General features: G+C 62.4%; 1 protein-coding gene across 15 annotated transcripts in view; it reads left to right on the top strand.

Annotated features, from left to right (window-relative positions):
* Positions 1 to 24011, top strand: part of MEGF6 (multiple EGF like domains 6) — a 107202-nt gene that overhangs the window by 14416 nt on the left and 68775 nt on the right. For 14 of the 15 annotated variants that reach the window (XM_058552711.1, XM_058552701.1, XM_058552710.1 and 11 more), the window contains exon 4: positions 10739 to 10843. The exons of the other annotated variant lie outside the window; for it this stretch is intronic. In XM_058552711.1, coding sequence (XP_058408694.1) covers positions 10739 to 10843 — 105 coding nt within the window. The remainder of the gene's footprint in view (positions 1 to 10738; positions 10844 to 24011) is intronic. 15 annotated transcript variants of the gene reach the window in all.

Below are 24011 nucleotides of genomic sequence, written 5' to 3'. Positions count from 1 at the left end.
AGGGGTGCTGGCATGTGTGCATTTGTTCATTCATTCATTCATTCACTCACTCATTTGTTCGGCTTTTGCTCAGCTGCCACTGAGCACTGGGGATTCAGTGCCTGCCCGTGGGGAGCTCACGTCTGACGGGGAGGCTGGCCGCTGGCAGATTCTGATGTGACAAGGGTGTGATGGGGAGCACAGAGTCAACCGGGGCGTTGCTGTGAGGATGGGCAGGCGAGGCCAGCCAGGGGGGATTGGGGTGTGAGGGAGCCGGTGGGAGCCCTGGGCAGGAGGAAGTGTGGGGCGGCTGGGGAGGCAGGCGCACACATGGGAGCAGAGGGCAGCACGGTCGGTGTCAACGGGGTGGCCGAGGAAGGTGGGCGAGCACGGCCTTCCTCAGCTGCCCCTCTGCTGGGGAGTGGGCTTCTCGCTGTAGCTGAGCCCTGTGGTCACTCTGACTTGTAGTCACTCAGCGCTGGTTTCCCAGCTCCTGTGGAGTCAGAGCCTTCCGGAAGCCTCGCTCCAGCTCCTTTGTGCATTCCCCACCCTGTTGGCTCGTTCAGGGGGTGCTGGGGCAGGTGCAGGGTTGGATCAGGCACCGTCTTGGGCGGGGAGTCTCGGGGTCCCAGCAGGTACCGGAACCCCCAGTCCCTGGAGGCCCTGCCTCGGTGGGTCAAGTGAGAGTCTGGGGTGGCCGCTGGCATGCCTGTGGGCTCCAGGCCTGCAGGGGGGCAGGGTCCTCCGAGCCCCCCAAGCGAGCAGAGAGCGTGGTGACTGAGGCAAAGTCCCCATGTGGGAGAGGCGCTCTTTCCTGCAGGGGCCCCAAGGTCGCGATGCTCTGGCTCTGCCTCCTCCCCCCTTTCTCACCCTGTGCCCCTTCCTCCTTTCTCCACCATCCTTGCAGTCCTTTCCTTCCCATCCAGGCTTTCTGCAGCCAAGGGACCCCAAGAGGTGGTCAGGCTGGGGTGGGACAGGGCCAGACACCCGCTGGCCCCTGCCCCACTCTACCAGCCGTAGTGAAATCGCCTCACCTCCATGTGACCTGGAAACGCGGCCGCATGCGGGGCGGTGTTGGGGCCCGTGGTGTTTGTGTAGGGTGGAGGAGGAGGCATGATGCCCGTGTGAGACAATGGCAGGAAGCTCTGAGTGATACTGGGATTTCTCCGAGACCCACTTAGCAGCACTTTTGACCGGGACATGACCGAGAAGAAGTGCTGGCTGGGCGGGACGGTGGTGCCTAAGGACCAGAGGCTTCCCCAGGATCTGTGTGGCCCCGCTATGCATGCGCCGTGGGGGGCAGCTGGGCTCTGACCCCTTCTGCCATGGGGGGCCAGTCTCCCTGCTCAGTGGTTATCAGTGATAGTCAGGTGACAAATTCTGCCTGGAGCCTCCCCATGTTTCAGCTACAGTTGCCTTGGGTCCAGGTGCCCCCTCATCGAAGGGGGGGCCCTGAATGCACAGATGAGGTACCTGGCCTGGAGCAGCTGTACTCCCCAGGCCCCTGCATGCAGACTCTGAGATGGACACTCCCAGGAGTGAGGCACCAGGAAGACTGTCTGCAGCTCCTGTCTCTACCTCGCTCTGTGTGGGCTGGGCTCAGTCCATCCAAGGAGTCCGTGCGAGGAGGCCACAGGATGGACAGGCAGGGCCCGAGGAAGTGCCAGGAGCCACACCAGCTCTGTGGGATTTGAAGAGCTCTGGGAAGGGAATTCTGTGGTCCAGGAAGCTCTGGGTAAAACACGGTTAAGCAGATTCCATTTTTGCAGGACTTCTCAGAGCCTTTAAAATGCTAACGTGCACTGTAGATTCCTGAGACAGACTGTGTAGTGTTTTCCAAACAAATTCTTTCTTTAAAAAGAAAGGAAGAAAAAGAAACAAAGTCAAAATAATAAAAGTGTCCCTAAAGCATTTGCTGAGAAATACTGACACAGGCGATCTATTCGACAAAGGTTTGTGGAGGGCCAACGGTGTGCCCGGCGCTGTGCTCGGTGTGGGAGGGGGTGGTGGCGGAGACTGGTGCCAGCCCTGTTCTCAGTGAACTCGTGTTCTACAGCAGGCGACACTCAGGAAAGCAGGCAAGCAGTTCTGTGCCAGCTGGTGTGTGAGAAATGCTCCAGAGAACAGTGAGGGGGGCAGGGGCTGAGCGAGGGTGGTGCTGGCTTGGGTAGGGGTCCGGGAAGGCCCTTCTGTCCAGGGTGTGGGTGGCCTGTGTGATGTGAGCAGTGGGCCTCGCGCATGCCTGGGGAAGAGATGCCGATGGCAGAGGGAACAGAAGGTGTGAGGCCCTCAGGCTGGAGCAGGTGGAACAGCAGGCAGGAGGGAGCAAGGTGAGGCCGGGGAGTGGGGCTCACACACTGCCACAGCTGGGGGCTTAGAAAGCTCGTGTGTACTCTCTCACGGTTCTGGAGGCCAGAGGTCTGAAATCTAGGTGTCGGCAGGACCGCGCTGCCTCCGGGACTCTAGGGGAGGATCCTTCCCGTGGCTCCCAGCTCCTGGCGGCTGCTGCAGTCCTCGGCTTTTGGCCGCATCACCCGTCTCTGCTCCGTCTTGCCGTGGCCGTCATCTCCTTGTGTGTCTGTGTCCCTTTCTGTCTCTCATAAGGACACTTCACTGGATTTAGGGCTGATCCCAATCCAGTGTGAACTCAGTCCTTACCTTAGTCACACCTACCAAGGCCCTGTTTCCAAACAAGTCGCATTCTGAGGTCCTGGGTGGATGTGAATCTTTGGGGGACGTGATTCAGCCCACTACATGGGGGCAGGTCCTGGGGCCCTTGTAAGGACGGGGAGCCAGTGCAGGGTTTGAGTGGAGGAGGGACACAGTCTGCTGTGCAGGGCAGAGGCCCAAGCAGGACGGCCAGGAGCCCCCTCCTGATGGCCCAGGGGAGAGGTGACGGGCTCGGCCCGGGATGGTTGGGGAGTGGGGGTGAGACATGGTGGGATTCTGGATTTGCAGATGGAGTGAGAACTGGGTCTAGAAGGCTCTGCCTTGGCTGTGCCACTGAGAAGGCTGGGGTCACAGGACTTTGGAGGGTACCAGGCCCCGTGTGCCCTGGGTGGGTGGGGTGGCCTGGCCTTGACTCTGGAGCAGACCCTGAGAGGTGCTGCAGCCTGGGGAGGACACTGAGTGTGGTCACAAGAGTTTTCTCCATGGACTGTCCCAGCCCCTCGGCCACTCCTGCCTTCTTGCTGCCCGAGGGAGGCCAGGCCATCTGGGGGATTGACATGGTTTGTTGCTGCAGGAACTGGGGAGGGGCTGTGCCATTGCCCCCTGCCTACAGGTGAGGTTGGCTGAGCGAATGGGAGCCCCGGCCGCTGGATGCAGCCCTGGATCTGGGCGGCATTGCGCCTTCAGTCTTGGTACTTAAGGTCAGGGGCCCCTGGGGCAAGGGCTGGGCTTGGCGCCCCTGTGTCCAGCTGTCCGCTGCCAGGAGGTGGGCCCTGCAAGTCCCTTCCCTCCTCTACGATCCTGTGGCTCTGGGCCTGGCTGCTAGGGGCCTGCTGAGAAGGAGCCACAGGAAGGCCGCCGTGAGACCCCAGCGGGGGGCCGCCCTCTGCTTTCCTGCCTCTGCCTTCGGCTTTTCCTTTTCCGTTCTGGACGCACGTCAGCCCCGCGCCCGGCATGGGAATTTGCAGAGCCAGCATCTCTACTCTCCTGTCCTCGGTGTGGGCACAAATGCCCACGCGGTTGCTGGGGGCAGGGCATGTTGTTTTGTTGTCCCCTGACCCCCCAGGTCTCTCCAAACCGTGGAGTCACATCCAGACTCAGATGGCACCGTGCCCATGTTTGCACACCCATGCATGCTCCTGCATCGAGACGTGCTGTCTGCCTAGACGAGCTTGCACACTCATAGCCTCACATATATGTGTGCATACACACGCACACATGCATGGGTTAACTTGCACGCTCACTCACACATGTGCACACAAGCACACTTGCATGCACGTGCTCATGCTCACACACCTGTACACACACATGTTCATGCTCATTCATGCATGTGTGCACAGTCTCACACTTGCACAAGTGTGCACATACCCACACGTGCTCTCACTCATGTTGTGCTCACAATCACGATCGCAGTCCCACTGTGGGCCCATGGAGCCAAAGTCCCTCCCTTTGGAGTCCTCAAGACACATGGGGGCGGGGCAGGTGCAGGGGCAGAGGGTAGTGACCTACAGCCTGCCCCCTGCCCCCTGTGCCCTCAGGGCTGAGACCCGCATGGGGCTCTCTGTCATCACTGTCTCAGACACAGTCCTGGCACTTACTTCATGACCTTAGCAGAAGGGCGTGGGGAGTTTCACTCATTGATTCGGCCAGGAGTTACTGATGGTCAGCTCGGTTCTGGTCCCTTGGCGGGCCCTGCTGATTCAGGACCCTGAGCCTCCCCTGGGGGCTGCGGTGCAGTGGGGAGCACAGGCAATGGGACACAGACATGTCACTGCCACCCAGAGCCCAGAGCAATTCCAGTGCCAGACGGAGCTGGCAGTCCAGGTCCAGGCCTTCTGGAAGGTTCCGGGTGCACGGCCCCTGCCCTGCTGACCACCTTTGGGGAGGTGGGCATGGTGGGGGTCGGGAAGGAGGAGGAGCAGGCGGGGACGTGCTGCCCTGCTCGGGTCTGCTTTCTGGGGGTTCAGCGGCCTGGGATGGACGCTGGGGCCTGGAGGGGGCAGAGGCTGTCTGCACCAGGTCCTCTCGGCCTCCCACCTCTCTTATTGACAGGACACGGTCTCCCAGACCGGTGTGGCCAGCTTTTGTCCCAGACTTGCTGCCGTGCGGAGGCGTTGAGACCAGGGCCTGACTCTGGGCAGAGAGTCTGTCCACCCTCCTGTCTCCTGGGACCCACCTGTGTGGTGGGCGCTGGTCTAGGCGTGGGGCCTGCAGGGCTTGGCCCCTCCGTGGAAATGTGGAGCCTCAATGTCCAGCGTAGCCGGACTGACTGCCTCCCGGCAGCAAGGGTCTGGGTGGGGGCAAGTTGAGGTGGGGGCCTATGGTTGGGGCCCCTAGCCCCCAGCCAGCATTGGGTAGAGGGCCAGCAGGTTTGGGTGGTAGGAACAGGGACAGAGGGACAAGGCGGGGGCGGCTCAGGGCCTTGAGGGGGCTTGGGTTCCAAAGGAAGTGGCCTCCCTTCCTTAGCCACCGCTGGCCATGAGGTGGCACCGTGGTTCCCACGCCCGCCCGCTCACAGGCAACTCTTATCAATGGCTTGGGTGAGGTTTAGGAAACACTGCCCGCAGCCTAGGCCGATGAGGTGAGAACCACCCCTGAGCGGCAGCGCTGAGTCCCCATGGTCTCGTGCTGAACCAGCGTGCCCTGTGGGGTGTCTGGGCCGCTGTGGCGGAGGTGCCGGGGGACACAGGCATGTGCTCACTCTCAGGGCTGGCTTCAGGAAGGCCCACATTCCTTCCCCGTGCACATTTGGCGACCTTGGCTGTGTGTTCATAGCCTGCAGGTGCATGGCCTGGCAGACTGGGAGAAATTGGTCAGCCTGGATCACACCTGTCCACCTGGGCTCACTCCAACTTTCCACCAGATGGACGCTGGGGAGAGGAGAATGAGCCGGGGGCCTGGCCAGGCGGCAGTTCCGAGGAAGTGGCCTGGAGTCTGCACTTGCAGAAACCGAGCACTTGGAGGGGAGCGGAGTCCTGTTTCCATAGTCAGCCCGTCCTGGATGGGGCCTGCGCTGGGCGCTGCGCCAGCCGCTCACGGCGGGTTTGCTGGAGGTCCGGCCGGGCGCAGGTGTTTCTGGCCTTTCTGCATAAGAGGCGGTGGCTGGTTAAGATGCGGCAGAAGATGCCTAGATGCACTGCCCTCGCCCTGCCACCGTGCTCCCCAAATCTGCCATCCTGCACCCAGGCCCGGCAAGGAGCACCCTCGGGACTGGATGCCCTTCAGAGCCCTCCCAGCCGCTGGTTCTGGGGATATGGGCAGACCCACCCAGCCTCACCCCAAAGCAAAGGCCTGGTCTAGGGAAGCTGGGGTGATTGGCAAATGGTCACCGTCCCCATGCCTCCCGCTCCCAGTGTAAACTAGGGAGAGATGTTCCTCATGGCAGGTGAGGAGACCACACGGCCCTGGAAGTGGGCTCTGCGGGCGAGCTGTGTGTCTTCAGGTTCAGGTGACACTCTGACGTTGGAGGTGACACCGACAGAGAGAAGTGTCGTTGAGAATACTGTGTTTGATGTGTGCAAGTGGCCTGTAGTGGAGCGTAGCCCGAGTTTCTAACCCAGTGATAAATCAGAGCTGGAACTTGAACATGCGTCCACAAAACCCAAGCTCCCTTGCTCTGCAAAGCATCTGGGGCGGTGGGGAGCCCTTGGGGGTCAGGGCAGCAGTTCCTGGGGGGCCTTCTCCAGCCATGCAGTCTTGCCCTGGCTCAGGCCTTCCCTCTGCCTGCTTGGCCCTCACAGGACACGGCCGCCTGGTGGCAGCAGACCCCGTGGGCACTGTGGGCTCCACGTCACCTGCACCTGCCCTTGCATTTCTCACACTCGTGGGTTCAGATGGTTCCTTCCGGGGCCCAAGGGTCCTGTGAGTGCAGTCTCGGCCAAGCTGACAGCCACAAGGGATGGTCCCCAAGCAGACCTCTTGCCTCAGCCCTGGCACAGTACGTGCTTGTAAGATTCTTTTTTTTTTTTTTTAAATTAACTAATATTAAGTATAAAAACAATTTGTTACTTAGCAATCTCTGAATTGTTTTGCGAAGCCCCGGGCACCTCCCACTGAACACCACGTAGTGAGGTTTTACAGTTTAATTTCCAAGTTTCCCACCTGGTCTTCCTCCTGTCTGCCCCTTCTCTGCATTACGTGGTGCCCTCCCTCTTCTCACGGAGGAGATCCACGGCCCCACCTTAAAGCCGTGGTCGGATGCTCTGAGCTCTGTTTCCTCAGGGGCGAGCTCTCCCACTATGTGACTGTGGGTCTCTTTCCTCAGCTGTTGGGTGGTTCTTTGGGGGCTTGTCCTTGTGGTGGAGACAACGTGCTGCCACTGTCCCATCTGTGCTCTCCCCTGGGGGTGTGTGGGAGACACCACCATTGTTTGCTGGTTTTAGTGACAGTGGGAGCAGGTAGGCTCTGCTGCTGACCACTGCCCTGTGGTCCCTGACCACTGCCACGTCCTCCTGACGTGAGAGGTAGATCCCCGTGGTGCTGCCGGGCCTGTGGGGTGGGGTCATGTGGGGCTGGACCCCCCAGGTGCTCTTCGGGGGGCCTGTCACTTTGTGGTGGTGGTCTGTCCTGCCCCGGGCTCCCCTCCTGCCATGCGTGGAGCGTGCCCAGCGCCACTCCATGCCACCCACGCAGGCCCTGGTCCCAGGCTCCCTCTGTGGTATCCTTGTCTTTCCGGCATCCCACAAGCCTTGGGGCAACCAGGAGCACCCTTCTGGGTGTGGGGTGTAGCTTTGTGCATCTTTGTTGTGAAACCTGTTCTTTTTTTCCGTCTATGGATGTGCTGCCATGTGCCCCCCGTCTTGCATCCTGAGCGCCTGTCCTTCCCCCAAAGGCTGCTCGACAAATACCTTGCTCACGTCCAGCTCTGCCTGCCGTCAGTTGTCTGTTCATTCACTCATTCATTCATTCAAGAAAACTCATCCAGCACCTTCTAAGTATTGGCGGCACTGAGGAGCACGATGGTGAGCAAGGTGGAGATGGTGCCTGCCCTCAGCGAGCCACGGCTTGGGGTGGGAGATAACTGTCGCCCCCACTAAGTGCTTAGGTGAGATCGAGAGGTGCTGTGGTGGGAACCGCAGGTTGCCATGAGCTCTGACTGGGGCTCTTCCTCAGACTCCCTGAGGAAGTGACATTTGGGGGAGAGACAAGTGTCCAGGCAGACAGCAGCTGAGAGCTAGACAGGGTCTGACGAGAGGCTGGGTGGCTTTGTGCCAAGTCAGCGGAGCGCCACTGAAGGGTTTTCAGCCGGAGGCCCTGTGGTCCGATTCCTATGGTAAAATATCACGACGGCTGCAGGTGGAGAAAGTCGGGAAGCAGGAGCAAACACCAGGGCCAGCTAAGTGGCGTCTGTGGCGAGCGATGGTGGTGGCTCTGAGCGGCGTGGAGGTGGACAGAAAGAGTGTGCCGAGCTACAGTGGAGGTGGAACCCATTGGCCTAGCTTTGGGCTGGACACGGTGTGAGCGATCGAGTGCCCGTGAGGACAGCTCCTGGGTTTCTGGCCCGGGCCTCTAGGTCATGGTGACACCATTTACATTTATGGGGTGGGAGGATCCGTGGCCGTCTGTCTATAGACAGTAGTCTGATTGGCTCATCTGGGGTCTGTCCAGCGAGCTTGTGGCCGCATCAGCCTAGGATGGCGATCCATGACTGATGTCTGTCCTGGGCACAGGACAGAGCCGTGGTACCCTGGCCCGTGTGCTTGTCGCTGCCCAGGATGGCGATCGATGACATGTCTGTCCGGGGTGCAGGACAGAGCCGTGGTACCCTGCCCATGTGCTTGTTGCTGCCCGCTCCAGGGATGGATTCGGCTCCACTTGCCTCGAGAGGTGGAGTCTTCAGCCTGGACCGCCAGGGACGCTGCCGGTCACAAAGAGGAGGGGCGGGATCTTGATGGGCTTTCAGAGCTCTTCTCCTTTCCTCAGTTTAGAATTAGGCTGGGGGCGGGGGTGGAGAGGGGTGTGGGATGAGGGACATGGGAGCACCGTGGGTGCAGGCTCCAGAGAGAGGGCCTGACAACGGGGAGGCCTGGGCCAGCCGGGAGGACAGGAGGAGCCACCGGCTTCAGGCAGAGCGCCCACCTTGGGGGCAGGAACAGGCAGGGCGTGCTCCTTTCCCCTGAGCTCCGAAACCAAAATCAGAAGTGGATGCGGGGCAGGGCGCTGGCCACTCGGGCTCCCAGGCTGGGCCTTAATGTGGGCAGGACCTGAGAGAGCTCCTGGGGGCCAGAGTCCAGAGGGTGGGCTTCCAGGCTGGGCACCTGCTCCCCAGCGCAGGGGTGGCCCGTCTTGAGGTAGTTTGGGGCTGGAGGTCTCTGGGACAATGAAATCCTTCTCAAGATGTGAAAAATAAACACAGCTGGCTTCTCCTCCTCGATAAAAGTGCAGGAGTCAATAGGTTTCAGACCCTCAGCACGTGGGACACTGATGCTGCATGGGCGTGGTTCCAGGGTCACCACATGCTTCCTCCGTCACCCCCTATGCCACCTGCTTTGTCCCCCAGCCCCTCACTTCCGCCCCATTTCATTCGTACCCTCCAGCTGCAGGTGTGGCCTGGTGGGAGGAGGCCGGTTGGGCCTGAGTTTGCTGGGCCTGAATGAGCGCCAGCTGGGACCGCTGCAGGGTGGCCTGAGTGGGGATCCCTCCAACACGGGGACAGTGGCCTGGTTATGGGACATGGAGGAGGAGCAAGCATCCCCAAAAGGACCTGTTTCTCCCTGGGCTGGGCTGGGTCCTCCTGACCCCAGATGCTAAGTTGGAGAGCCTGGGGCCTGGGCCCTCCTCCCTGGCTGTGTGACCAGGGGCCATGTGCTGCATGTCTCTGAGCCTCGGTTTCCTTGTCAGGCACAGCATCTGGTGCAGAGGTCTGTCTGGACGCATGTGCCTGGCCAGCATCCCTCCCCCAGGGGCCTCCCACATCTGGAGCTTCTCTCCCTGGTCCCGGCGGGAATACCATCAGTGACACATAAGCTCGCTGAACCCACAGGTTGCACCAGGCTCTGGAGCTTTTGGGGAGCAGGTCACTGTTCAGAGCACTCACCCAGTGAGCACCCTGGAAGCCTCTGGACTGAGGCCTGGGCCATTGGGGTCAGGAGGGTGAGGGCACAGCCCACCTGCCCCGGCCTTGCCCTCCTGCATGTGGGGATGTGAGGATGGTGGCTGCAGGGCCAAGAAAATTGGTGCCAAAGCGCCCCAGGAGGTACCTGGTCCAGCCGGGGTCAGGGTACTTGCTGTGACAGGGGCCAGGGGGCAGTTTGGGACTGTCGAGCTGCAGGGGAGCTGGCTGTGAGCCTTAAGGACCTGTCCTTCCCCACCCAGAGCCCCCTCCTCCAGAGCCAGCTGCAGCCTCCTCCACCCGCTGGTGGCCTCGTGCTGGGAGGGTGGGGCTCATCAGCACCCCAAGGCGTGGGTGGGCGGCCTCCGTGGGCCTGGCGGGGTAGGGTCTGGAGAGGAGGTGGAGGGGGCCGGCCCCTCCCAGCCCTGACCCCCAGCCAGGACCCTCCCATCCTCCTCTCCCCAGGGCCTGCTGGCCTGGGCGGGCATTGCCCCTTCTCGGGGTGGGACTGGCCTGGTAGTTTCCACCATCAGGGTCTTGCAGGGAGATGGGGAGTCCTCAGCCAAATTTTCAGTCCCCCTTTCATCTGTGGGCTGTTCTCCCTGCGTCCCCCACTCCCTACCCTCCTCCCATAGGCCCCCCACCTCCTGCCTCCTCCAAATGCCCTGGAGCTCTTTCACGTCCAGTGGAAATGAGAGGGGGTTTCTGCCCCACTCAGGGGTGTGTGGGGCGGTGAGGCTCCCATGGGCGTGGGGTGGTGTGTGACCCAGGACAGCAGAGCTGGGGCCAGTGACCTCACGGGAGTCGGCACTGCCTGCCAGTGAGACCCTCCCAGGGTTCAGGGGCTCAGCCCTCAAGGTGCGTTCTAGGCTGCTGTGGGAGGATGGGCTTTCCTTTCTGTGTTGAGGCCCGAGGCCTCAACTTAAGGGGAGATTCATGGTGGGGGGGATCCCCAGGGACTTTGTGTCCTGGTGGGCGGGCTGGGGGCTGCCCCCAGGCTCTGTACCTCCTCACGTGCCTTCTCTCCTCTCTCCACAGCTGAATGTAGTGCTGGCCTCTGTTTTAATGGTGGCCGCTGTGTGCCCGGCTCAGGCCAGCTGTGCCACTGTCCCCAAGGCTTCCAGGGTCCTCGCTGCCAGTATGGTGAGTGGAGACCCCTCTGGGCACCGAGGCCCTGGCTGTGGGCGGAGGGGTGGGGGGGCACAGCTGTGCAGGGGCAGTCCCTGGACAGACGGGCATTCTCCAGTCCCCTCACCCTGCTCCCTGCAGCCCATCTGAGGTTGTTGGGAGGAGGGGGTGAACCTGAGATCCCATAATCTTAGCGCCCACCCTGTCCAGTCCTGCCCTCTGTGGATGGGGACGGCAGGCGCAGAGATGGCAGGGTCTGGCTGGGGTTGCTAGGCAGGCCGGGAAGCAGCCCGTCCCGGGGGTCTCCGAGCTGCACTCCAGCTTGCTGGCGGCTCTCGTGTCATTAATGTTGAAAGGTGGGGGACGTCGGGGCCCCACCTGAGGCGACTGGCTGAGTAAACCTCAGCACACCCGTAAACAGGCAGCCTGACACATGGTGCAAATCAAGCCCCGGTGCACGCGGCGTCCTGTGGGAGGATATTGATGGTGCCACCGGTGGGTACGGGCTCAGAGCCAGCACGTGGTGTCATAGAATTTTTGTAAAGAAAGGTGCATACAAATGCATGAATATTGTCAAAAGAACTCCCGCAAACACGCACCTCATCTCTGTGAGTGGTGGGGGGCGTGAGCGCTCCTCACTGCTTGGTCCAGAATCCGCTCGTTGTGCACGGAGCCCACAGCATCCTGTTGGGACAGGGCGCAGAGCCACGGCCACCCTTGAAATGAAATACTCCCAGACAGTTTCCGGTGCCAGCAGCTGGGGCTTCTTCCAGGTGGATGCTGGGCTTACGTCCTGCCACGCACTGCAAGCTTCTGGATGCCCAGCAGGCAACTGGAGGGAACTCAGGAAATTGGGCCATAGGAGGTCCCCCTGTTTGTAGAGGGGACCCCTGCTCTTTCGCTGTTCCCTGTGTGGTCACAAGCGGTGACCCCCTGCCACCCCAGCACTGGGCCGAGGGCAGGGGTCCTGGGGAGGTGCTGGGTCCCAGAGTTCTGAGACAGGTGCCCGTAGCCGGGGGTGCTGATGACTGTTGAAAAGGCTGGCTGTTTGGGTGGCTCTGATCACTTATCGAAGGCCCTCTGTTAGCTGGAAGGTTCTTTGAAGAGCCAGCTCCTTGAGCTACTGCTTCCTGGGCTCTGGGTGGCTGGGAGGGCTGTGCCCGGGCCATGCAGTGAGACTGCTGTGTTGCTCAGATGAACGTGCCCTTCCAGGGGCTGGGGGTCCCTGCCCTGAGCCCTGTGCCTTCCTGGCTCCAAGCCCCAGCCACGTCTCCTTGTGGTTTCAGACCCCGACCCCCTCTGTGGACTGAGCAGAGGTGACCCCCCAACCCTGATGCAGGCTGGGTCCAGGCCGGGATCGGGGGGACCCAGCTGTCATGACTTGCCTCTTCTCGGGGTCTTTAATTATGGCCCCAGGTGGGTGTGGAGAAATGTGTTGAGGACATTCAGTTTTATTCCTCTAACATTTTTGAAATGCACACCACTTTACTTCACTTTCGTTCGGGAATATCAGGGTGTGTGGGTGGGGTGGGAGGGATGTCCAGACTTGAGCTGGCTCTGGGAAGGTTGCCGGGACGGTCAGCAACACAGACCCTGCTGTGGTCCCTCTTGTGGGGGGAGGGTGGCGAGGCTGTGACTCTGGAGTGTGGCCTGTCCTGGGTCACGTCCTCCGGGAAGCAGCCAGGGACACCTGCCCTCCCCTGTCAGGGCCAGCCTTCCTCCAGTCCCCTCCCCTTTCCTCCACCCTGCTTTATGTCAACCGTCAGCTCCCCCTCCATCGCACCTCCTAGCCTGCCACTCTGTCCAGGCGCCTGGCTCTGAGCCTCACGGGCCAGCACTCCCTTCATACTGAGCAGCACTCCCTGCCCTTGGTCTCTTAGGTACCAGGGTACAAGGGCTTGCAGGGGTGTGGTAGGGAGGGAGCTAGGCATCCAGCGGGGGACTTGGGCATCTGGTGGGGGGCTCAGTATGGGGGACCTGAGCATCTAGCAGGTGAGGGGGTCCAGGCATCCAGCAGAGAGCTCAGTAGCCAGCGGGGGCTCTGCGTCCAGTGGGAGGGGGCCTGTCTCGCCCAGTTCCGGGGGCCCAGGGCAGCACCTGCTGAGTGGGCTCAGATCCACACTTAGGTGCTCCGGGGTTGGTGGAGGCTGTACTCACATGTGCCTGCCAGCCTCTTGTGGCTTGGGATTCGGGCTTGGCTTTGCCTCCAGAGCAGCCCCAGGTCTCCATGGTCATCGTGGGGATGGCCTCTCTGGGTGGGAGGAGGGCTGGGAAGCTGGGAGCACCTGCCTGTCCCTGTGCCATGCTCTGCCTGTGTCCCCTCATTGAATCTTCACTTCATCCGCTTTGTGGAAGAGGAAACCAGGGTCAGGGAGGCCGGGCAGCCGCTGACCACTCAGCAGAGCTGGGACTGAAAGTTCACTCTGTCCAAGTGAGCACCTGGAACCTTCCGGCCACGCCATCTCCCGGTGCGGTGCCTGACTTTGGTCAGCGTGGAGCCCTGTTGAGATCTGCTTTGGGGGAGATAGTGACAGATCCCTGGTCCCTACCCTGCGCTGACTGCCAGGCAGGGTGGGCAGGGGCATCTGCACCAGGAGAACTGGGCCTGTGACCACCTTCGGCCCTGTGGCGGGGGGCTTCCTGGGAGAGTGGCTGGTCAGGGGGCAGATGTGGCCTTCAGGGGGCAGTAGGTAAAGCTGGAGAGTGGCCACTGGGCCTCTTCTTGGGGTGCTCTCTCCTGGAAGAAAGGCCGAGTGTGCAGGGCTGGGTATGCAGAGCTGGTGTGCAAAGCTGGGTGTGAAGACTGTGTGTGCAGGGCTGGGTGTGAGGGCTGGATGCAGACATAGATGTTCAGGGCTGGGCATGAGGGCTAAGTGTGCAGAGTGGGTGTGAGGGCTAGGTGTGCTTGGCTGAGTGTGCAGGGCTGGTGTGCAGGGCCAGGCGTGAGGGCCGTGCCGCCTGCAGGGGCAGCCCCTGTCCTTCTGCTCACGCCCAAACCTCCCGCAGTGCCTTCCTGTCCCTGCTCCACGCTGGGTTTCAACACAGAAGACCTGAGCTCTAGCGTGGTTGGGAATATTTAACTAACTCCCAGTTATAATTGATTCCAGTTTTGAAAATAAAAGCCATATTTTTTGGTTCCCCCAAATTCTTTTATTGGCATAAGAGTGGAGGAGAGAGAAAGGGACCCTGCTGGGTTGATGTGGAGAGCAGAGGGGGAGGGCCCCTAGGCAGAGCCCCTCCCTCTGCAGGCTGCCGCCTGCCCACGGTGGCTCAGCTTTGTTCCACCTCTGCCTCCCCCGCCCCCGGAAGGCTGTCTGCGGAAGCAGCTGGAGCACAAAGGGGGCCTGTGCTGTCCAGCCTGAGGGGCCTGGGGGATGGGGGGCTGGTCCTGGGCGCGCCCACAGCAGAACCCCCATCCCGCCCAGCCCAGCCCCTTGGTGCAGTCAGGGCCAGGGCGCTGTTTGTCCAGGGTGGCTTCTGTGCCCTGTGACGCGCCTGTGGGACCCAGGATAATGTACTAGACCCCAGTTGCCCCTCCTGTTAGGGGGCATAAGATAGTGGGTCTGTGCAGGTCACAGGCGTCAACGCAGGTGAGGCACGGAGCGCCCTGGTGGGCGAGAGAACCACGGGGTGCTGGTGGCGGTCTCTCCCCAAAGGCCTGGTCTGTTGGGTGTGAGGGCGTCAGGAATGGGGATGACAGGGTGGCCAGGACAGACCCTTGCTCTTGGGGTCACCACGTGCACAGCATGCCTGAGCTTCTGTGGGGTGCAGCTCCCATGCAGTGTCTCCCTCGTGGTGGCCTGGGGTCATGGGGGAGGGAGGCGGACCCTGGGGACCCCCATCCCTTGCTGGGCTCTGGGGGTCCTGCTGGAGCATCAGGTCCATCAGATCGACCAGGAACGGTTCTCACCAGCTGAAAATAAGGATCCATCCTCCCTGCGTGCCTGGATCACACTGTGTGTGCTGCCTGAGGGGGCACGGCTGCATGCCCCCCACCCCCGTATCTGCTGGTGACGTGGCTCTTCCTGCCGCTCAGGTTAGCCAATAAAGACGTGTGCTTGGGAACATGCTACTTTTTTTTTTTGTGAGGAAGATCAGCCCTGAGCTAACATCCATGCTAATCCTCCTCTTTTTTATTGCTGAGGAAGACCGGCTCTGAGCTAACATCTATTGCCAATCCTCCTCCTTTTTTTTTCCCCAAAGCCCCAGTAGACAGTTGTATGTCATAGCTGCACGTCCTTCTAGTTGCTGTATGTGGGACGCGGCCTCAGCATGGCTGGAGAAGCGGTGCATTGGTGCGCGCCCGGGATCCGAACCCGGGCCGCCAGCAGGGAGCGTGCACACTTAACCGCTAAGCCACCAGGCCGGCCCCACACACTACTTCTTAATAGCTTTCTTTTGTACTATAAATGGTGACAGAAGGACCACTAGTCATTTCTCATGACTTGTTCTCACCTGACCTCGTGGATGAGAGCAGTCTCTGAGAACCGAGGCCTGGGTCACCTCCAGGTACCTTCTTGGTCCAAGTTTCTTGCCCTGTAAAATGGGCAGGTTGCTGGGTCTCTGAGGCAGTTCTGGGAAGGCTCCCTGGTCCAGCTGAGGACAGGGCATCAGCACTGCCCAGCAGAGGGCTGGTGGTCCAGAGGGCTTCCTGGAGGAGCTGGGCCTGTGGGCTGGAGAAGGTGTGAGGAGGTTCAGGTGGGTCAGGGTGGGCTTTCCAGACGGGAGATAGGCAGGAGCACAGGAGCAGAGAGGAGGGAGTAAATCAATTTGGCCCGGAGGGGCTCCCGCAGAATCTTTTCCGCCTGGAATCCGAATATCCTTAGCTTCCCTCTCTGAGGGAAAGACCTGGAACCAGGAGGGCTGTCCTGGGGCTGTCCTGGCAGGTAGCCCTGAAGACCTGGTGTGGCCTGCTCCTGCACCCCCACCCCAGCCCGGCTGGGAGAGACGTCAGTGGTCTTGCCTGGAGCCTCCACGCCCAGGCCCTCTCTGGGGCCTTTGGGGTCCTGCCTTTGGAAGGAGCCTCAGTTTCCCCACCTGAGTAGGAAGTGGAGGGCGAGGGTCCCCAGGAGTGGGCTGGATGGGGCTGTGGAGCTGTGGGGGCCCCGCGGCCACGCCAGGAAGCAGGGCAACAGGAGCAGGTGGCTTGCCCTGAGGGCACAGAGGCAGGAGGCAGGCCGGCGGGTCCTGAGCCCTGGGCGCTGGCTCAAGGGCGACTCTGTTTCTAAACTGGGATAATTGGTTAATGGCCAGGAAGCCGGCCTTCTCGGGCCGCCCTTCAGTGCTGCCCACTGTGTCCGATGGTGGGAACCTGACCGCTGGCGAGGGGGCTGCTCTCGGCCACCCGCTGTGACCAGGCCTGGGAGCTGCTGCTGCTCCGGAGTTTGACTCTCGGGAGGGGTGGGAAGGGAGGACGGCCAGCTGGCCCGCCCACGGGAGAGGCTCCAGGAAGGCCTGGCTCTGGGGCAGGGAGGTTTCCTTTCGCAGCCTCCCTCCATCTTGCATACGCTGAGGGCACGGCCCTGGTGGGTGCTGGAGCTGCGCCGGCCGGCTGAGGCCGCGTCCCAGCACCTCTGTGGTCCTACCGCCTGCCACAGGGTCCGTCTCCTGAGGCTTGCAGCCACAATGGCCCTAACCTGGCCTGATTCCGTCAGGAGGCAGCTCAGCCCTGTCCTGTGGGTGTGGTCTCAGGTTAACCTGTCCTGCCCCGCCTCTGACCTGGATCCTAGGCTGTGGTTCCTGCCTCCCCATGCTGTTCCCTGCATCAGCATCTGGGCTGGGCCAAGCAGAAGGCTTTCCAGTTTGAGGCTGGAGTGGCTGTGCCAGCTCAGTGTGGTGGCAGGGCCATTTGAGGGCCGTGCTGGCCGTCAGCACGAGGTCAGCTAGCTTCCAACCTCAGGGGTTGGAGTGCATCCTTCCTGAGCACCTGGCACCTTTCACCCAGGTGGGCACGCGCCTCCTGGCTTCTGTCCCCTGCCTGGGCTGCCCTCAGGGTCCAGCCTTTGAGGAGCTTGGTGCAGTTTCTGGGTAATCAGAAAACCCGGTGACCCAGCAGCCTGCCGTGCATGGCTCTCCTCTCCCTGAGGGTGGCCCCACCAGGCCCCTCGCTCCGCTCCGCTCTACTCCGCTCCCCGCCTGGGTGGAGAGAGTGGCTGTGGCCTTTGGCTTCTCCCCACATGCCCCATTTGTCTACACTCGATCCCTCCTTCGAGGACAGTTCTCGGAACCTCCAGAGAGCCCCACTTCCCTGCAGGAGTGGCCCTGGGGCATCCACCGGTGGCTCCTGCTGTCTGGGCTGGGGGCTGTCTCTGCCGTGGGAGGGCAGGGCCTGTGTGTTGAATGGAGGGTGTGGGTGGCTTTGACTCTGGCCTCTGGCCTTGGTCCCTACTGGCGTGACAGTTGGCAGGGACAGGAGTGGCTGCTCCAGGTCCGTCCTGTGCTTTGCTCGGGCCACGTCCCTGCAGGGCGGTGGGTCTGCAGACAGCCTGCTCCCGGACAGCCTGGAGACGGCCCGCACGCGGAATCCCAGCCTGTCTTTCAAGGCGGCTGACTCTGGGAAGGGCATTCGTGTTCGCCCAGTGAGTCGTCTAATTACCAGGTTCATCCCATCCCCAGCACCCACAAAGGCGCCTCTGTCTTTTGGGAGGACTGTGTCCTCTGGGCCCGGCCCGTGCACAATGGGCCTCTCCCAGGGCTGGTTTCTGAGACGGGGTGGTCTCTAATGACATAATTACAGCAGGAGAAACGAAGAGGCAGATCCTGCAGGGCATGGGGGGTCTGTGAGCTCGTCCCACCTGCCCCCATGCCGCCTGGTGGGGTGTTTAGTGAGTGGGTGTTTCAAGTGCCCCCTGCCCACGCGGGGCCTGCTGTCCAGGCAGGATTGAGGCTGGGTCTTCAGAGAAGGCAGAGACCTCCATGCCTCCCTGGGGCTGCCCCAGGCTAGAGGCCTCTCCTCACCCTCCTGGGAGGTCTCCTGAAAGGATCCTGTGAGTCCACCCTCCCCTGCTTCGGCCACACTGTGCGCCGCCCCCCCCCAGCCCAGGAAGCTGTCCCAGCCTCCCGGTGAAATGCTCTTCTCTGGACTTGGAGGGCGTCCTGGTGTGTGCCCTGGGGGACTGGATGCTTGTCTCGTTCTACAGATGGGGACACTGAGCCCGCAGTCCCTGAGTTGTGAGGTCAGTGATGGGCTCAGTGGTGGCAGACAGCCCCTGGACCCACCAGGGTGGGGCCAGATGGTCATGGAGGCCCTGCTGGAGTCCGGGAGCCTGGATGGGGTCTGGATGACCCATGCTGCCCCAGTACCCTGTGTGAGTCCCCAGATCGTCAGCGCCTAGGTACTGACAGAGTGTGGGTGCAGGAGCTCCCTCCGGGTATGTTTGGGGCTGAGGGCCTGCGCCTGGGCCTCTGGCAGACCTTTTCCTGGCAGCCCACTGGGCCGAGTGAAGCCAGACGGCTGCCCACTCACTAAGAAGCCGCGGTGCCTGATTTATAGCCCCCGGCTGGCCACGGTTGATGACTTGGTGCTTTCTATTCTGGGCAGAGGAATAGCTGGGCCAAGCCGGGTGGGGTGGTGGTGACGGCTCGGGCCGCCTGGCCCCTGGCCCTCGGAGACCCCGCACTGCACAAAGGTACTCCCATGCGCCTCCCTGCACCCTCTTGTCCTTCAGACCCTTGCCGGCTCAGGCTTTCTCAGCCAGTGCAGAGGAGCAGAGGGCAAAGCCCAGCCCAGGAGGCTCGATAAGACAGGTGTCTGCCCTGGAATGCTCACGGCCCTGCGGGGGCGGGGGGGAGGGGGGACCGGGGTTGGGGACGCCCGCACCAGGAGGGGCTGAAGGGCGGGCAGCCGGGTCGGGGCACCAAGGCAGCGGAGGTGGCAGGAGAGGGCTGGGGAGGGGAGTGCAGCCTGTGGGGGTCCCTGCACTTGGAAGAGACCCCACAGTGCACGTGATGGGCCCTGCCCTCCAGACATCGTGTATGTGGAAGGGAACTACGTACAGAGCTGCCTGAGCCCTTCCGTCCGGCCCGGGTGGACCCACCGTCCTGCTCCCAAAGGGGCCACCCCATGGGGACCCCCTAGGGTATCCAGGGCCACTGCTGAGTCCCCCACTGTGTCGGGCCCCTTCTCATCACCCCAGGAATCTGCCCTCCGTGGGAGCCTCCGTGGCAGGCTCACCTCTCACCCCCAGCGTAGGAGCGCATTAATGAGGCAATAAAATGCAGCCAGCTGGAGGAGGCTGCGGGGTCTGAACTCCTGGAGAATTGCTGCCTGGGGTGATCCTGCAGTCAGCAGCCAGTTCTGGGCCTGGTTCAGCCTCCACAGCACTCCCAGGCCCCTCGTCCGTCCGTCCCTCCGTCCGGCCACGTCCCTGTCTCCTGCTGGCAGTGCCCTGGGGCCTTGTGGTGGGAGGGCCGGGGGCAGCGGGCACACAGCCCTGGGTGAGCCCCCGAGCCCTGGCTGCTTTCTGGGTGCCTGGACGGGCGTCTCAGCCTGTGTCCACTCTACCCCGCTGTGCCCGCCGAGCGCTGGCCGCCCGGAGCCGCAGCTGTTCAGGAGCAAATTCCAGGAAATGTGCTGATTGCCCGTTTTCAGGATTCCTGGGGCCTGTGCCTGTCTCCCCCTCCCAGCAGGATAATTAATGAGGGGTCTGCGAGCGAGGGAGCTGGCATCGGCGTCCCAGAGTCAGCTCTCGGGTCTCGGCGGCTCCAGGCATTCCAGAGCAGGGCCTGGCCCTCTGCGCCGGGGGTTGAGCTGGGGCCTGGGCAGTGTCTCACGGAGGCAGGCCAGCTGATAACGGGGCGGTTACCGCGGAGGAGGAGGCGCGGCCAGAGCGTGCTGCCAGCCCGCTAAACTGGTCTCCTGCTGGCTGTGGGGAACTGCTGCCCAGGTCAGTCCTCTGCCCACATCTGCTCCGCTGGGAGCCAGGCGCGGCCGGGGGCCAGGGCAAGATGAACCTGTGGGTTAGCCTTCCACAGAGGGGTCCTCCAGCGGCAGCCCTGGGGTCAGTGGTCTCAGGAGGGAGGAGGTTGCATCCCCACAGGGCCCCACGCTGCTGCCTGTCCTGTGGCGTGTCGGGATTCCGCAGTCGGCCTCGATGCCAGGAGGGAGCACAGGCCAGTTCCCGGAGCGCAGGCATCGCACACATCCGTGCATACCCGTGCACATCCGTGCTCTCCGCGGTGGACGTGGCCACCCTGACGTGCAGACTCTCGACCTTCCTTAGGAAACTGCAGTGCGTGTGGGCATGTGAACCCCTGAGGAGGAGACACCCTGACAGTCCTGTGGTCCCTCCGTTTAATCAGGCAGTTCAGAAGGATCTAGGACAGTGGACGCCTCTGTGCTAAGCCCTGGTTCCCCTCTGCGGGGCCTGTCCACCGCCCAGCCCAGGCTCAGTGCCCCCACAGACAGAAGGGGCGCCCTTTGCTCGTCTCAGCCTGACGCCACCAGCATGGCCTTGGCCTTCCCGTGGGCTAGCTTTGTGCTGGTCATCTGTAGGCTCCCTTCCAGAGGGCGGGCAGTGCCCTCTCTGCCAGGGAAAAGGAAGGGCGAGGTCTGGCAGCAGACCTGCCGAGGACGGCACGGCTTGTTCATCAGGCCAGCGCGCTCCACACCGCATCCCCTGACTATCGGCCTCCTACACAGAGCGGGTAGGACTTTTCCTTTTGTGCTCCAGCTGCATCCTGGGAGGTTCGCAGGGCTGACGGTTCTGCCCAACGCTGGCTGGGCCTCGAGAGCCTGTTGCAAGCAGGCAAGAGGGCCTGTCGCAGGGTCAGTGTTCCCTGGGATCGTGAGTCCACCAGGCCTTTCTGCTCATCCTGGGGACTCTGGATCCAGCACCCGGGATCTCGGATCTGCCCACCTGGAAGTCAGGGCAGCAGCGCTGGGAGCTAATGCCTCCCGAGGGCCTCCCTCTGGGCGTCAGTCACAGCGTGATGTGCCGAGGGCACAGGCGGGGCGGGCTCAGCATCAGAACTCCTGGCTGCCTCTGACCTGCTGGGGACCCCTTGCACAGCCCCTTCCTTCCTCCCCATGGGGCACACTCACACCCGAGGACCACCGCCACTTTAGAGTCTCGGTGCCTGTGTCCTGCGCTGGCCTGTCTACCCCCAGCCCACCCTGGCTGGACTTGCCCCTCTCAAGGACTGTCCTCCAGGCTGAGAGCAAGGCAGGCTGGGGACAGGGGGATTTGGGCTGGCTCTAGGCTGGATCCAAGACAGACCACCACCTCCCAGGGCTAGTGAGCTGGGCCACAGGTGGGCCAAGGGTGGTAGAGCTGCCCTTCCCTTGAATGGGCATCTCTGGGTACCCCTGGGTGACAAGGGTCACAGGAGGGGCAGGAGGTTGTCCTGGGGAGGAGGTGGCACAGACGAGGTGTCCGGTGCCCAGTGCAAGCGCCTGACCCATGCAAGGGCCCTTCTTTGGAGCCCCTGCGGGGAGCGTGGCCGGCTCATCGGGAGCTCGCACAGCCTGACCCTGAGTGGAGCTTCACGCGGGGTCACCGCCCCCCAGACCCCCTGCCAGAGCTGCAGGCCTGGGGGGCCCAGGGGAATGTGGCGCTCTGCTGGGCTCTTGCGCTGTCCTGTGGGGTCCTCCAGCCCCTCTACACAGGCTCCCACCCCCGCTTTGCAGATGGGGGCACTGAGGTTTACGAGGGGCAGTGTTCAGGGCCAAGTGGCCATCCTCCCACCTGCCCTGCCTCTGGGAGACTCGGTGCAGGGCTGAGCCAGGTGGCTTGTTTGTTGTTGGCAGAGCTGCAGGGGCAGGTGTGGGCACAGGGTGGGCTGCAGGCTGTGCCGACCACTCTGCTCACAGCCCCCAGACCCTCCCATCTCCCGTCTTTTGGGGAGCATGCACAAAGTTGGCTGAGCCATCTGGATTCCCATGTGAGGGGGAAGGGGCCAGGCTTTCTGACCCTTTCTGTCGCCTGTGGCTAGAGGATGCCCCACCCTGGCCCAGCCAGCCCCGGGATCTCCCTGCTGGACCCATAAACCCAGAGCCATCAGGCAGAGCCTAGAGTGCCTTGGGCCTCCAGGATGGAGGAGCTGAACTTGGACTCCAGCCCGTCACTCTCCTCCTGCCCCCTGACCCGCCTGGACAGGCTGCATGGTCTCTGAGGTCGGTACACCGTGGCTCAAGGTGCCAACAGGCGGCAGAGTGAGACCCAGAGCCTGACCATGTTCCTCTGTCCCTGTGGCCGGGAACTGGCCACGATCATGGTTTTGTTACATGGGGCTTTGTATGACGTCCCCAGGACTAGGAGGGCCGTCCCAGGAGAGTTGGGAAGTGCTGGCCATCATGCCACAGAGCTCCTGCGTCACACCCGGGAGGCAGAAGGGCTCTTTCCTGGACGCTGGTCCAGCTGGGGAGCTTCTGAGGACCATGCCAGGAGGGTCTTGGGCAGTGTGACCCCTGTGTCCTGGGAGCCCAGGACTGCTGGAGTGCCTTGAGGTTGGCCACCTCCGCTAGCCCTCGGAGGCCACAGACACACCCGCTCCCTGTGGGCGTAGGCAGAGGTCAGGTGGATGGCTTCGGGGTGGTGGGGCCAATCCTGGGCAGAGCTGTCTTTGGCAGCAGCATGGGCACCTGCTCGTCCTCGAGTGAACATGGTCCCGTCTCCTGGTTTCTGAGCCTCATCCAGGCCAGGACACCAGGGAGGGTCCGGATGGGGGTGCAGCACACAAAGTCACCCCACCTGGCTCCCCTGCCCATTTCTGATGCCAGGGCTCCAGGAAGTGGGCACCTGGGCCCCACGCCTTGGACAGCTGCCCTGCCCGTCTGTCCCAGGGCAGAGGCGTCTCCTAGGTGGGTGGGGACTTGGTTTCCCCCAGATGCTGTGGGATGGTGCTTCTGCCGGGATGGCTGCCCTGACCTGAGAACTGAGGCCCTGGGTCAAAGGCGGCGGACAGATGCTGTAGGATCCCAGCCTCTCCTTTTACAGACTGAACTGTGGCCTATAGAGAGGGCGGGTCTGCCCAAGGCCCCTCTCTGTGTGCTCCGGAAAGGCAAGCACCAAGTGGATCCCTGCTGGGCTCCCTCTGCGCTGTGTGAATGAATGAATGAATGAATGAATGACATGGGGGCTCCGAAGCTAGTGGGTTGGGTAGGGTTCCTGCAGGGAAGATGCCACACCCGAGGCCTCAGGGCACAGGCCTGGTGGGATGGGAGAGGGGGCAGCTGGCCTCGCACACTGAGCAGTGTCCACTGGGCTTCACCCACACAAGGCAGACGATGTCCACACGAGGCAAGGCTGAGTGTCCCCTGCCCTTCTCGGCCCTTGGTTGGCGCCAAGCTCCGAGACTGCTCCTGGCTCTGGGACCCCCTGGAGGGTCCAGGGATGGGGAAGGAAGGCCCAGAGGCTGTCTAGGAACATGGGGGCCCCAAGCAAATGGGCTCAGGAGCCTCCCCTCCCCAGAGCTGCAGGTCCCCAGCCTCTCAGCTCAGAGCCAGCCCACGGTGCCCTCAGCCCTCCCTGTCCTTCCAGAGCTTTCCCCGGGCTGCAGGAAGGCACCGAGAGAACAGCCACAGGGTGGGTCAGGGCTCATGGACCCTCCTGGAAGGGCCCCGCCCACCTTCCCCGCTAGCGCATCAGGGCGGGCGCCGGCGTCCCCTTGTGGCGACGATAGGCCAGAGCAGGCACCCTGGCTGCCTGGGATTTAACGTCCCTGTGAATGCGGGCAAGGGGCGTCAGGCTCCGTGCATTCCTCACCCACTCCTGGTGCCAGCCCAGCCTAGTGACGCCTGGTGTCACATCTGACAGCTGCTGAGGCCTGAGGGACACAAGTGGGAAAGAGGATGACACCCCGACAAGGGGTCCCGGGGCAAGAATGGGGAAGGAGTGGCCTGGGCGCGCACCGCATTCGTGTATTCACTCATTCACTCATTCATTCATTCATTCATTCATTCATTCATTCACTCACTCATCCACCGTGTGCCAGGCCCTGGGCTGGGAGTCAGCTGAGAAACCAAACAGAATCCCTGCCCTCTCGGGCCTGCGTCCTGGCAGGGGAGATGACAGGAAGCAAAGATAAGAATTCAGGAGTGGTAGCCGGGAGAACCTGTCAGCAGGGGGATAGGGCCTGACTGGGGCCGGGCTGCATGAGTGGGGGTGGCGGGGCCTCCCAGGACTTAGTAGATGCAGTGGACAGCTGTGTGAAGACCTGGGGCGGGTCCAGGGAGGGGACACCG

The sequence above is a fragment of the Diceros bicornis genome, chromosome 13 (assembly GCF_020826845.1).
Source record: "Diceros bicornis minor isolate mBicDic1 chromosome 13, mDicBic1.mat.cur, whole genome shotgun sequence".
NCBI lineage: Eukaryota > Metazoa > Chordata > Mammalia > Perissodactyla > Rhinocerotidae > Diceros > Diceros bicornis.
This window is presented reverse-complemented; position numbering and strand designations above follow the sequence as displayed.